This window comes from Euphorbia lathyris, chromosome 7, assembly GCF_963576675.1.
Source record: "Euphorbia lathyris chromosome 7, ddEupLath1.1, whole genome shotgun sequence".
NCBI lineage: Eukaryota > Viridiplantae > Streptophyta > Magnoliopsida > Malpighiales > Euphorbiaceae > Euphorbia > Euphorbia lathyris.
Genome location: NC_088916.1, coordinates 16,744,355 through 16,760,289, shown reverse-complemented (window position 1 = coordinate 16,760,289; position 15,935 = coordinate 16,744,355). Strand labels below are relative to the sequence as shown.

At 30.7% G+C, this 15,935-nt stretch overlaps 1 protein-coding gene across 1 annotated transcript; it reads left to right on the top strand.

The window, feature by feature from the left end:
* Positions 1 to 11,902: 11,902 nt before the first annotated feature.
* LOC136201222 (probable carboxylesterase 18) lies at positions 11,903 to 13,055 on the top strand. Its single transcript, XM_065991842.1, has one exon. It carries the CDS (start codon positions 11,967 to 11,969, stop codon positions 12,957 to 12,959), a length of 993 nt encoding a protein of 330 aa, XP_065847914.1. The 5' UTR covers positions 11,903 to 11,966; the 3' UTR covers positions 12,960 to 13,055.
* Positions 13,056 to 15,935: the final 2,880 nt, after the last annotated feature.

The following is a 15,935-nucleotide window of genomic DNA, read 5'->3' as shown; positions in this document are numbered from 1 at the left end:
CATGATTCCACCAAAATCTGGCTATAATTTGTTGCAACTCATCACAGAAAGTCTTTGGAAGCAAAAAACAACTCATAATGTATTGAGGAACTGCATGTGCTATAGCTTTTATCAATATTTCTTTTCCTCCACGAGATAAGCACTTCTCTTGCCAGCCATTAATTCTCTTTAAAAGTCTTTCCTTAAGGAAATTAAAGACTGCTTTTTTTGATCTTCCAATCACAGATGGTAATCCCAAATATTTCACAAAGGACTGCACCTTACGTACCCCTAACAATGTCGCACACCTGGTCCGACTATCAGCAACCACACCCCTACTAAAAGTGATATCAGTTTTTTCAAAATTTAATTGTTGTCCAGAAGCTGTTTCATACATTCTCAACAATTCACGAACAGCAGAACACTCTGTAGAATTTGCTCGGAAAAAGATAACTGAATCATCTGCATAGAAAAGATGTGAAATAACAGGCCCAGTGTTGCTAACACGAATACCATGCAAAGATCTATTACTCTCTGATTTCCTAATCAATGCTAATAGCCCTTCCGCACAAATTAAAAACAAATAAAGTGAAAGAGGATCCCCCTGACGGAGACCCCTCCTCGGCTTAACAAAGCCTTTTGGCACCCCATTTATAAGGAAAGAAAAGGAAACTGAAGAGAGACACCTTTGAATCAATTCAACCCAACAACTCGGAAACCCCATAACTTCCATCATATCTTTTACAAAACACCATTCCACCCTATCATAAGCCTTACTCATATCCAATTTCAAAACACAAACACCCTTCTTGCTATTAATTCGATGCTTCATTGAATGGAATAATTCGAATGCAATTAAAGCATTGTCCGTAATCAAACGATTTGGAACAAAAGCACTCTGTGATGGGTGAATTATAGAATGCAAACAATGTTTAAGCCGATTGGCTAAAGTTTTTGAAATAAGCTTATAGACAACATTGCATAGGCTAATAGGACGAAGATCTTTTAGTGTACTAGGATTTTTAATCTTTGGGATAAGGGTAACAAATGTATGGTTTAAAGAGGACGGAAAATGAGCACCATTAAGCACATTTAGAACTAGAGCAACAATCTGATTACCAACCACATCCCAATAAGTTTTAAAAAATAAGCCCGACATACCATCAGGACCAGGAGCCTTAGTCCCATCAATTTGTTTCAGTGCCACTAGAACCTCCTCAGCAACAAAGGGAGCTTGCAATGAATCAACCTCAACGCTAGAAAGATGTCTATCAACAGAGCTTAAAATAGTTGGACAAGAGGAAGGATCTGAAGTAGAGAATAACCCTCTAAAATAGGAAAAAATAATATTCTCAATCTCATCCTCCCTATCATGCCAAACACCATCACAATCACGTAAGCGTGTAATACAGTTCACCCGTCGCCTAGCATTCGCTTTCGAATGAAAATTTTTTGTATTTCTATCACCTTCCCGAAGCCAAGAAACCCATGAGCGTTGTTGCCACATAACCTCTTCTTCCTCTTGTAAACGAAGAATCTCCCTTTCAACACGTGCCCTAGAATCCTCCATAACATCTGTCATTAAACCAGTCTCAATTTCTTGCAACTAATTTGTCAGATTTTTTAGTTTAGTCCCAATATGACCAAAATTGGTCCTGTTCCAATGCTTTAGAGAAACACCACATTGCTTCAGTTTCTCACAAACATTCAAATGTGATCCTGATACTGAAGACCAAACTGATTGAATAACATCACGACAACCCGGATCCCTTATCCACATCTTCTCAAATCGAAACGGACGTTGCTTAGCACAATGTACCCCATCTGTATCCAGTAAAATAGGCGAATGATCTGAAGAGACTCTAGCTAACACAGAAACTACTGTTTTTGGAAACAATAATTCCCAATTAACCTGGCAAATAGCACGATCTAATCTCTCCCGAATTCGAGAAAATCCTCGCCTACCATTAGTCCATGTGTAACAGCTACCAGTAGATCGCAAATCAAATAAATCACAATCATCTAGACAATCCCTGAAAGCTTCCATAGAACGATAATTATCTGCAGAACCGCCCTCCTTTTCCCTTGAATACATCACTTCATTGAAATCACCGAAACAGAACCATGGCAAATTCTCACGACCATGAATATCCCTAAGCATATCCCACGTGCGTTTTTCATTTGAAGATTCAGGCCATCCATAAACCCCTGTACCTCTCCATATTAACCTCCCCTCCTCATTTTCCAATCCAAAATGAATACAATGAATACAAAAACCCAAAATCTGCAACATTAGCTCCTTTTTCCACATCAGAATTAATCCTCCCGATCGACCAATAGAATCGACTTTAAAAAACTGATATCCCAAAAACTTCCGACGTAACCCCTCAATACTCCCAGAAAGCCTCGTTTCCATTAAGAAAATCACATCAGGACAATGACTCCAAACAAAGCGAATCAAAGCACGAACCGTTCGAGGATTGCCCAAACCCCGAACGTTCCAACTAAAGATTTTCATAATGCTCGGCGGGGCTGATCAACAGCCTCCACCGCTAAATTGGTATCCAATAAGCAAGGATGGATACAAACCTTCTTTCCTGGACCATCATTATCACAGACCATCTCCTGAACATCTGTATTTTTAAGGGTCTTCCTTTTGCCACACACGAGAGAGAAATCTGTTGCCAAATTAGGAACAACTGCCGTCACTTTTAGATTCGGTGTGCGAGCTAAAGTTTTCCAACGTCCCTTTGATGAAATAGCATTTAATTTCCTCGATGTCCCCTTGTTTTCCAAACTGAAACTATCCTCTGTAGTATTCAGTATCCCGTCGGCAGACCCTCCTACTACAATACCATTTATTAAACAATTTTTCTGATTGTCTAATATGGTTACTTGCTGCAGTTGTAATGAATTTTCACCATTTTTGGAATTTGAACGCTGCTCACAAACAAATGAAGGCTCTCCATATTTATCAATTATTTTAGTCTCAACTTTCTCAATCTTGGAACCAACATCTCCATCTGAAATATTAAATGCAATATTAGCCAAATTTGAATCATCAGCACTCCTTTTTTGTCTTACATCATTTTGGGTAGAAATAGAGGCTACAGCTCTTAAATTGCAATCCACTCCAATATTAACACCTCCATCTGTCAATTTTCCTTTATCACATTTACCCAAAACAACACTAGAAAATTTCTTATCACAATTTTCCTTATCCAAAGATTTACATACTTGCTCCCCAACTTTCAAAGGCACCTGATCCAACACAAGATCATTACGACATGACAATGAATTTCCAGTCTCCTGTATAATGTAATTTAACTTCCGACACGGACCCCTTCTATCAATAGGGTGATCAGTCAAAATATTACAACTCGAATCGACCCTTACATTTTTGACACGAAAAGGAGAAGCTCGTAAGGTATTTCCAAAAGGCCATTCAACAACATCAGACTCCTCCGGAGCATCACTGCACTCATCAAATCCATGTCCAAGACGTCCACACCAATAACAGAAGTTTGGTAGTTTCTCATATTTGAAAGAGACCCAAACAATTGTACCTTTTCCATTTTTTACCTTGACCCCTCTAATCAAAGGCACTTCCACATTCAATCGCACACGGACCCGAACAAAACTACTACATGCACCAACATCCTCGCTATCCAATTCTAGAACTGGACCAACACAGGAAGCAACAGCTTTAATTGAACCAACATCACGTCGATTCAAAGGAAGATTAACAATTCGGATCCAAAAATCACATTCAATCATAGAAATATCAGATAACTTCTCATCACCAGTTAATTCCTTGAGGATAACTAACTGTCTCTCAAAGTGCCATGGTGAACCCCTTTGCACTTTCTTCAAATCACGCAAAGTAGAAAATTCACAAACAAATAAATTGCCTCCAACATCTTTCAATTGTAAATCTTTCACTTTCCAAGCAACAGTAAAAGCAAAAGCCATTCCTTTTAAATTAAGTGGCTTAGAAGTAAGTACCTTTCCAACAAGACAGAAACTTACTGAATTCTCCACATCTAGTACTGGTGCCTGTTCCAAATCAACCAATACATCTTCTCTATCCGATAATTGAACATTCTCCAACAATCCTTCTAAACTTGAACACGCCATAAGTAAAAGACTACAAGAGCAAAACCAGAACATACAAAAAAACCTCTACTAGATCATATAGGCAGTTTTCTGACTCATAGTTATTAGTTAATAATAATCTCTTGACATAAAATTGTCTGTCGGGTTAGTTAGTCTCCACTTTTTCACAAGTTATTTTAAAAAAACATTTTAAGCTCGTTTTTTATGGATTGCTATACGTCGTCCCTATTTTACTTATTGTCGCCTTCTGTTTGATATTTTTGCCCTTTTCATTTTTCATTCAAAAAACTGAAATTCTCTTAAATATCAAAGGAATTCAAAAACCCTGCAAAATAACACGAACAAAAATCATGCCTCCAAAACAAGGAAAAATACTTAAACATCTAAGTATCATATTTACCAATAATCTGAAATTTGAGAGAATTTCAGTTTTTTGAATGAAAAATGAAAAGGGCAAAAATGTCAAACAGAAGGCGACAATAAGTAAAATAGGGGCGACGTATAGCAAAACCTTTTTTTTTCACCGTTAATCTTTTATCTTAATTTTCAGAATAATTATTTCATCAAAAAAAAATTCAGAATAATTACAGTACGAATAAATTCCATTTCCTCTGTTTATATCCGGTATAACAATTATTATTTAAAAAAATAGATAAAATAACTAAAAGATTAACCGTGAAAAAAAAACTAAACAGCATATTAAGTGAAAATAAAAAAAAAACTAATAAATTATTTACCTAATTAGAAACTAATATCTTTATATTCTTAATCATGAATTTGATCTCAAAATAATACGTTAATAGTGTGTAAATTTCGGAGATAACTCATTAAATTCCTATATATATATATATATATATATATATATATATATATATATATAGTCATTGCTACGTCCACAACGTTGTGGTTTATTAAAAGTGATTTATTGACTACTTTACTTATTGGAAGCCTTTCATCAAAAAAAAAAAAAAAAAAACTTATTGGAAGCCTTTAAATACTCGGTAAACGTAATACATGCTTCAATTTGTTCAAATCTTCTTTTACACTTACATATAACTTAACAATAAAAGAGACTAATCATATCGCATTAACTAAATTTAAGAGACTAATAAAACATATTTAATTAAAATGAAAAGAGCCAATAGTTTGTTTGAAACAAGAGAAAATTTACAATATAACAGGCATATAGGTGATGTGGTATGCCTGACCAATCAAATTAAAACATGCTCGTTAAAAATATTTTAAATTATTAAAGTAAAAAAATACATTGAAAAATTTGTTCCGCCTATGCATCCTCTCTTAATCACTGAACTTTAATTTATTTACATTATCACCTCTTCAACTTTAAAATTTAACATAAAAACCACTCAATTTTACTTGAAAGTAAATAGCCTAAAAAATTACCGTTAATTATTTACCTTTAGTTTGACACAATTCGCCGAAATATCAGTTTTGATATATTTGTTTCATATATAATTGTATAGTTGGATATTTTTGCAATCCGAATGTCGATAATTATGAATAATTTTACTTTTAATGTTTAAAATTGTACAATTTTTTTTTATCTCCAAGGGTTTCCTTAATATATTCAACTTTTTAATATTAAAAACTTAATGAATGTCTTTCATGGTTATTTTCATCATACCGTTTCATGCTTTCATGAATTTTATATATTTGAACTTGGAATAAAGCCGTATTCGTATCTTGACGTATTCAAATCTTAATAAGTACATACGCCAATTGCTTTAATTCTTTTTTCCACATATATTTAATATGTGAATAAAAAAGGAAAAAATCAATTCATTTTTTTATCCACTTATTGAGTCTATATGAAAAAATTAAAACAATCATTATTTGTATATTCTACGTATTAAAAATTGTGTCACGTAGCACAAATTAACAAATCAGATAATTTTCATTCAAAATTAGTTAAATGTCACTTATGAGAATACCTCAGAAGAAATATGTCACCAAATAATACCATACATAAAATAAATGATAAGATTTTAGATATTACATGAGTTACATACGATTTTAATCCTTTTAACTTTAATTCTAATGGTATCTTAAAATGAGCGGAAATACCTTTGAAATCGTATATAGTGTTGTAATTTGCTCAAATTTTCTAATGTGAATATGTAGTGTTTAGTTCTTTTGATGAAAAAAAAAATTGATGGAATAGGAAAGGTACATTTAGGAAATTGTATCAAGAAAGAAAAAAGGTGCACTAAGATAAGTTTCCTAAAAAGTTACTAGAAAGGTTTCCATAGTAAAAAAAATTCCCAGGAAATGCTTTTAGGTAAAAGTAGTGTATCTGTAAGTGTATAGAGAGGTGCATTAAAAATGATATCAAGAGGGAAAATAAGTGCATTAGTGGGTGTTTGTTTCAGCTTTTCGGAGTAGCGTTTGACGTTTCATTTCAAGCCGTATGAAATGCAGTATTTGGTTAGGTTTATATAATAACAACATTTAACATTTTCTATGGAACTAACAACATTTTAGAGATTTTCACGAAAAACTCAAAAAATGAGCTTTTCGTGAAAAGTTGTTTGTATATATTTGATGTTGCCAAAATTCTTTTTTTTTTCTTTAATATTATTTCTATTTTTATAACATTATTGACGAAAATACAAGATTTTTCATTATCCAATAATTTTTTTAATTTTTATTTAGTTATTTAGATTATTTTTATTAATTTGTATTGTATTTTTTATTTGGCAAATTCCAAATATAACTCTGTGGTTTCGCCGATTTACAAATGGATGCTTGTGTGTTTTTTATTGCTAAAATAGGACTAAGGTTCTCGCCGTTAGCAAAACTAAGAACCTCAAATTAGAAAATTCCCAAGAATTAAAATGTGTTCATATTATATAATTTACATACTAACCGCAACAGTTCGTCACAATTTTACCAAACACAAATAATTAATAAACTAATAACAAATAGTTAACAGCAACCATAAACAACTAAATACAACAGCTAACCAATATAACAACTCAACTATACAAGCCCTAAATCTAGTCAAAGAATTGAAGAACACTTATATGGATATTTATATTTATGTTTTCAAAATAAAAGAAAAATAAACAAATAAAATGGAGATAAAATGCAGCTGTGAATTTAAAAATGAAGAAGATGATGTCTCTTGGGAGTTTGGGGCATGAAGGAAACAAGAAAAAAAATTAGTATATCTCAACATAAATAATTAAAAAATTACAATCCAGCAATATATTTTAGAAGTTTAAATCTGCATTTTCAATATCATAGATCGTGATAGAATAATGGTAGACAGTGCATGAAACTATTTTTAACACAATAACGGAAAATAAACTCCATCCAAAATCGACTTCATAGTCTTTTTCTCTAGAAATGATTTCATAATATTTCAATGAACCATATATATGTGATGGTAGATAAAAATATTATGTTTTTCTAAAAAGGAAAACATAGTAACACTCATATAGAGAGACAAACCACAACCACATATATAGGGAGACTGACCACGCCTACTCATATAAGGAGAAATTGCAAGAAAAAACAAAAAAAAAACTAATAAAAGAGAAACTATCAAACCTAACATATTAGTATATTAATAAAAAAAAATGGAAAAAGTGCAAAAATAAGCCTTGTGGTTTGACCGATTTGCAAAGACAATCCTTGTGGTTTAGAAGTTTGTAAAAGCGACCTATGCTTTTTCAATTTACAAACTCACTCATTCCTTTAAAAAAAAATTATTGTCGTGACTATTTATCCCAAAACGAGCGATTTGGAGCAATTAAAAAGACTGACTCTGCAAATTATCCAAATTACAATGTCTAACTTTGCAAATTAAGTAAACCACAAGTATTGTTTGGTCAAAAATTGACTCACATATTTATTAACTGCAAAATTCACAAAGTGCATATCCTTGTTTGCAAACTTTTAAACTACACATAATGTCTTTACAAATCGATTAAACCATAATGTTTATTTTTATACTTTTGTCAATAAAACCAAAGCAAAGTAAAGAAAGGATTTATCTTACGGTTCAAAGCGGAAAGAAAATCCAAAAATCTGGATGATAAACTTGAAAGTAGGAAATTAATATTTATGATGGGGATTTGATTAAAATAAGAAACTAATATTTATTTATTACAAATTTGTATTTTGTGTTATAGATTTTAAAAATATATTTCATTAAAATTTCATATCACAAATTCTAATTTTTATCTATTCAGTTTTTTTTTATAATTCATATCAGCATTCCAATTAATAATTGTATACTTACTATTTTAGAGGTGATAATAGTGTAAATAGAATAAATATAAATAAGTATAACAAAAAAAACGAGGTGGTAAGGTATTGAATTAGTTAAAGAGAATTTCTTTTATTAAAAAAAGAAGAGAATTTCTTTTATTCTTATTTCTATTCTTATGTTCTTGTATAAGTATGTGTATAACTTTACAAGAGGATGATGTATGCTGATTAATGATCCTAATTAATGGAAATTAACCAACTAAAGCAATGGAAGCTCGAGTCGACCTAGACACCCGCTTAGGACCTCCCATTTAGGGGGCTCGACTCCCCCCTAGAGCATCCCATTTAAAGGGTACCAAATAAAAAAGAAAAATTAATAAAATTGGAAACTTATTACATTATAATACAATAATTATTGAAATCTCAATTGTTAAAAATTATATCCAAAATTAATGATTATTAATATCTGAAATTAATAGTAATAATACGTAGAAAATAAGAATACATCTTTTTAAAATGGAATGAGAAGTCCATAATAATAGTACACATTGTGTTTTTTGACTCTTAACAACAATAGTACAATAGATAATCTCTAAAATTTATTCACAACTTGTCTCTCAACAAGAATATGGATAAATTACAAAATTAGTCATATGGAGGAGAGCGAATTATTAGATTCCATATACAAAACAATATAATTTTAAGTGTATCATTTACCAGACTGTGTAATTTGAAATGTCATTAACGACAGATAACCTCATTAATGACAGATGAGTTCTTTTTTCATTAATTAACGGAAGATGTGTAATTTCAAGATTTATTGCGTGGTTGGAACCCTAGAGGTTAGAAGGTAGGTAGAACATGAAATTGCACAAGAAAAAAATGCATCTTTTATTAAAGATGCTTCAAACTGTGTCCTAAACGTTAGACTTAAGATTATAATATTTTGTACATGGATAAATTTGTTCTTCTTCAACCGATATAAAGCTAAGGTGTCTTCTATGGTTACTTTGTTTTTGACAAAGTACCAAGTAATAGTACTTTGTCAAAAACAAAGTAACCATAGAAGGCACCATACATATAGATATATACTTATGATAATTTAATAAAATATGACTCTATTGTTTTTCCTTGAAATTTAAATCTAGTTAAATTTCTGAGTGCATTCAAAAGTTATGGTGTACTTTTGTCAAATTGCAACAAAAAATTATAAAGAGTTGTTGATAGTATAATTGCTTCCTTTCTTATAACTGGTTCCAAATGTACTCAATCATCCACAGCTTCATTCTCAATTGAATTTTGCATTACACTCTCCACAATTTTTTCTAAACTTTGGACTCGTAAGCATCCATTGTTTTCACTTGGATAATCCAATATTTGATTGTGATAACCACCCTCAAGTTCATGAATGTCTTCTTTAGTGGTTGATTTATTGATACCTTTTAGATGAGAAGCCATTTTTGGTAGAACACTCCATATTATATAGTAATTCATTAATTATAATACATTGAACAGTTTTAACATAAGTACAATGAACTTTCAAGTTCAATTAACTTATATAATGCATATTTTATTTTATTACGTAAAAATATGATGAATATAGTTCATTGATTTTAGTTTTTTAATTGATTTTAGAATAAAAAACTTTATTTAGATTAGTTATTTAATTTTTTTTAAAAAAATTAAAAATCATTCTATAAATTAACATGTATTTTTTATTCATAAATTAATATGTATTTAATAGACTCAATTATTGGGAAATTATTGATCTTCCCCATATATATACAATAAAAAAATACTCAATAAATTAATAATCTCTTTAAAATAAAAATATAATTTCTTCTGGTCCTGACTTGAACAAGTTCAAAAAGTTATGGAGTTTAATAAATTAATAAGATAATAATTTTTTGGACAACCCTTTATAACTACATTGTTTTATTATCTCTATACATTAATAATTTCTCAAACACATATGTCAAGTATATATAGATATATACTTAGAATAATTTAACAAAATATGACTCTATAGTACTTGGTTTTTTTTAAATCTAAATCTAGTTGAATTCCATCTTTAACTATTGTTAGTGCATTCAAAAGTTATGGTGTACTCTTGTCAAATTGTAACAAAAAATTGTAAACATTGGTTGATACTATAATTGCTTCATTTTTTATGACTGGTTCCAAAGGTACCGAATCATGCTCAGCTTCATCCTCAATTGAATTTTCACCTAGATAATCCAACATTTGATTGCTATTCATTGATTGTGGTAACCACCTTCAAATTCATGAATGCCTTCTTTAATAGTTGATTTATTGACACCTTTTAAATGAAAAGCTATTTTTAGTAGAACAATATGTAGAAATTTATATAGTAATTCGTTCATTATGATATATTGAATAGTTTTATTATAAGTACACTAAACTTTCAAGTTGAATTAATTGATATAATACACATCTAATTGTATTATGTAAAATTATCATAAATAAAAACTTTATGGGTAAATTTCAAAAAAACCCTCTGTGGTTTGATGTTGTTCCAAAAAAACTCTTATGGTTTGTTATTATAAAAAAAATGGACTGTGGTTTGCGCCGTTACCCGAAAAACGAAAATGGGCTTAACACCGTTAATTTGCTGACGTGGCACAGGGTTAGAGTTGGAAATTCGATTTTTTTTTTATTTTTTTTTTCTCTCTGCTCTTCTTCTCATTCCTCCTTCTCCTTCTTCCTTCTTCTTCCTCCTTCTCCTTCTTCCTTCTTCTTCTCCTTCTTCCTTCTTCCTTATTCTTCTCCCCCCTCCTTCCTTCTTCTTCTTCTCTCCTCCTTCTTCTTCTATCTTTTTTTTTTCTTTTTTTTTTAAGTTTCGGAAATTTCCAGATTTCTGGAAATTTTCCAGAAATCTGGAAATTCCAGATTTCTTCGGAAATCTGAAAATTCCAGATTTCTTCGGAAATCTGGAAATTTCCAGAAATCTGGATTTCCAGATTTCTCCTGGATTCCAGATGTCTTCGGAAATTAAAAAAAAAAGAATGGAAGAAAAAAAAAAGGAGGAGGAGGAAGAATATGAGAGGAAGAAGAAGGGAGAAGAAGAAGGAGGGGGAGAAGAAGAAGGAGGTGGAGGAGGAGAAGGAGAAGGAGAAGGATGAAGAAGAAGGAAGGAGGAGGAGAAGGAGAAGGATGAAGAAGAAGGAAGGAGAAGAAGATGAGAGAGGAAAAAAAAATAAAAAAAAATTCGAATTTCCAACTCTACCCCCGTGCCACGTCAGCAAATTAACGGTGTTAAGCCCATTTCCGTTTTTTGGGTAACGGCGTAAACCACAGTCCTTTTTTTGTAATAACAAATCACAAGGGTTTTTTTGGAACAACATCAAATCACAGAGGTTTTTTTTGGAATTTACCCAAACTTTATTTATTGATTGATTTTAGGAAAAAAAAAAAAAACTTTATAAAATAATTTAAAATTTATTTTTAAAAAAATTTAAAATTATTCTTAAGTAACAGACTCAATTATTGACCTTCCCCCTATATATATATATATATATATATATATATATATATATATATATATAAGCGTCATCCCAAATTTGTGTCGGTCGAGAGATTCCTTTAGGATTCTATCTAAAAAAAGAAAATCAGAAATGGAACAATGGCCCTCTGACCTTCCATGGAAAGTTAATCTCTTCATTTATGCCCTCTCCTTCGCTGTTGATATCACCCGTCGTGCAGATGGCTCCGTCAACCGCCGTCTTATGAGTTTCTTCGACCGCCAATCTTCTCCCTCCAACAAACCAATCAACGGCGTCAAATCAACTGATATCACCATTGACAAATCTCGAGATCTATGGTTCCGCCTTTTCACTCCCACCGCCGGAACTACTTCCAATCACACCGGCTTGCCAGTCATCTTCTTCTTCCACGGCGGAGGTTTTGCTTACTTGTCTCCCAGTTCGAAACCGTACGACGACTTCTGCCGTCGACTCGCACGTGAGCTCTCCGCCTTCGTCATCTCCGTCAACTACCGCCTCGCACCGGAGCATCGATATCCAGCACAAATCGAAGACTGCTTCGACACTCTGAGATTCATCGACACCACAGAAATCGAAGGATTCTCGAGTAACGCAGATCTGAAGCGGTGTTTCATGGCGGGAGATAGTGCGGGAGGGAACTTAGTTCATCATGTAGCAGTTAAAGCTAGTGGAAATGAGTTTAATCAAGTGAATCTCATCGGGAATATAGCGATCCAGCCGTTTTTCGGAGGAGAAGAACGAACTGAATCTGAGTTGAGGCTTACTAAAGCTCCATTTGTTAATACGGAGAGAACTGATTGGATGTGGAAGGCTTTCTTACCGGAGGGATCTAATCGGGATCATCCGGCGGCGAATGTTATGAGGGCGGATTCCGTTGATATAACTGGAATTAAGTTTCCGGCGACAATGGTAGTTGTGGGAGGATTTGATGCATTGGTGGATTGGCAAAGGAGATATTACGATTGGTTGAAGAAAAATGGGAAAGAATCTTATTTAATTGAATATGAGAATTCGTTCCATACATTTTATGCTTATCCGGAGGTGAGTGAGTCTTCTTTGTTCATCACCGAAGTCAAGAATTTTATGCAGAAGCTAAATCTATAGGTGAATGTGATGGTTGCAAGAATAAGTAATATCTTTGTTTTCTTTCTTTCAAACAAAATAAAAAATTAACAGTTTGATATTTTAATATATGCTTAATACATGTTGTCTTGGCTTAATTATTAGAACCATCTATTTTTTCATGTCAAATGGAGGACCTCACATTGATATGTATAACATGGACTCACACATATTATAAGAAGTTGTACAATTTTAATTATTCGTGAGGTTATAATACGCATGTCTAAATGTTTGGGGTCCTTCGAATGACATGGAAGACTTGATGCTTAATATAAGAACTCAAAATCTTGACACTCTTAAATGTTCCGATCATCTCATCAATTTATATAAAATGTTCAGTATGCCTTCTAAACTTGCATAAAATGTAATTAATTAATAACCCGATTGCAAAAAAAAAAATGAGTTGCATCCGAAAGTATATTGCATGTACGTTAGAATATTATTACATATTTCACAAAATAGATTAAAACATATTAAACCAGAAGTTATTTCTTGTTCAACTGTAAAACTTGTTATCTCTAATATTAGAATCGCATAGACTAACCTTGGTTGTTTTACTTTTTCTTTAAGACGCGTGCAACATATATTTCGTATTTAACTTACTTTTTTACAATTGAGTTATTAATTGAGTACATTTTACACAAGTTCAGAAGCTAACAAAGTTGAAAGAGCTATCAGAAAACTTAAAAAGTTCAGAGATCAATTGTTTTTTAGATAAGTTCAAAGATAAATGATGTATTAAGCCTTTGTCTTTATCTATTTAAGAAATGAGAGATTTATAAATTAATCTAATAGAGAGATCTATTTATATTTTTAAATTTATTTAGATATATGTTATTAAATTAGACTTTTTAAATTTATTTAGACATGTTATCAGAAGACTTTTTAATAAAAAAACACAGCTGTACACAAGTGATAAGTCCCGTTCTTTCATATTCATATATTTTTTTTTATTGATAGCCCGATTTTGCAATTTAATTAAATTCCTAGCAGCTTTTCTAACCATTAGATTTTCAACCAGACCAACAACAAAGTTTAGCAAGTTGATCGAGTTTGACGATATTTTGGAAATATACAATGAAAATATCTAGTTTGGTAGAATGTATTAAGGGGGTGTTTGGGTGCTCCTTTTCGTACCCATGTTTGACTTTTCAGTTAAAAATGTAGAGTTTTAAGTGTTTGTTTAGTGACATTTCTATTTGCCTTTTACACTTGAAAAACAACATTACGTGTTTGGTTAGTACCATCCTGTTTGCTTTTTACACCTGAAAAGCAGCCTTTTGGAAAAGCAGCTATTTCCAACAGCAACTAGCAACAGCAAGCAGCAACAGCAATAGCAAACAGCAATAACAAACAGTAGGTAAAACAAACGGGCCCTAAAATAGGTTTAGAAATATAAATTGGCTTCTCTAAATGCTTAGTTTTGTAAATGTTTTTTAAAAAAACTTCATTGTTTTCTTAAACATTTAAAGTGTTCTAATAATTCTATCATCAATTTAGTTAAAATGCAGTCAATTAATCACTCCGTGATAAAGAAATAAATTATACACGAAACGTGCCTCAAAAAAGTAAAACGAACAAAATCGAAGTTTTTAGTTCCAATATAAAAAATGGAAAGTTTTATAATTGAAAAAGTAATAATTTTATTTTTTATATATATTTTAATCTATCATCTGAATTATATAATACTATTTCAAAATTGTGCAACAGTTTATTTATTTTTTTCAATATAAGTAATTAGTTAATTGTATTTTAAGCAAATCAGAGTTATTGAAATATTTTAAGCAGGTTTGAAAAGTTTAAGAATGCTAAATGGAATAATATAGTTGGCATGTAATCTATATATAATATAAAACAGTAACGATGGAGCTGAGGTGTCACTTCCTCCTTTTTTACTGATAAAAAATATAATATAAAATATAATATATTAACTTTAGTTATATTATTATATTTATTTATAAAAAGATTATTTTATCTGTACTATATCTAAGAGATCTACATAATTTAAATTAATCCCTAAAATCTCTCTAATTCTCTGCATATCTATATCTAAAAGTTATACATAATTTAAATTAATCCCTAAAATATCTCTAATTCCCTGCATATCTATATCTAAAAGTTCTACATAATTTAAATTAATCTCTAAAATCCCTCTAATTCTCTGCATATCTATATTCTATATATAATATAAAACAGTAACGATGGAGCTGAGGTGTCACTTCCTCCTTTTTTACTGATAAAAAATATAATAAAAAATATAATATATTAACTTTAGTTATATTATTATATTTATTTATAAAAAGATTATTTTATCCGTATTATATCTAAGAGTTCTACAGAATTTAAATTAATCCCTAAAATCTCTCTAATTCTCTGCATATCTATATATTTTTTTTATAAGATTGGGACGATTCTGCATATTTATATATAATATAAAACAGTAACGATGGAGCTGAGGTGCCACTCTCTCCTTTTTTACTGATAAAAAATATAATATAAAATATAATATATTAACTTGAGTTATATTATTATATTTATTTATAAAAAGATTATTTTATCTGTACTATATCTAAAAGTTCTACATAATTTAAATTAATCCCTAAAATCTCTTTAATTTTCTGTATATCTATATCTAAAAGTTCTGCATAATTTAAATTAATCCCTAAAATCCCTCTAATTCTCTGCATATCTATATTCTATATATAATATAAAACAGTAACGATGGAGCTGAGGTGTCACTTCCTCCTTTTTTACTAATAAAAAATATAATATATTAACTTTAGTTATATTATTATATTTATTTATAAAAAGATTATTTTATCCGTACTATATCTAAGAGTTCTACAGAATTTAAATTAATCTCTAAAATCTCTCTAATTCTTTGCATATCTATATCTAAAAGTTCTATATAATTTAAATTAGTCCCTAAAATCTCTCTATTTCTTTGCATATCTATAT

Bases quoted from the DNA above. Each gene is read 5' to 3' on its own strand.
- LOC136201222 (XM_065991842.1), top strand. From the start codon at position 11,967: ATGGAACAATGGCCCTCTGACCTTCCATGGAAAGTTAATCTCTTCATT.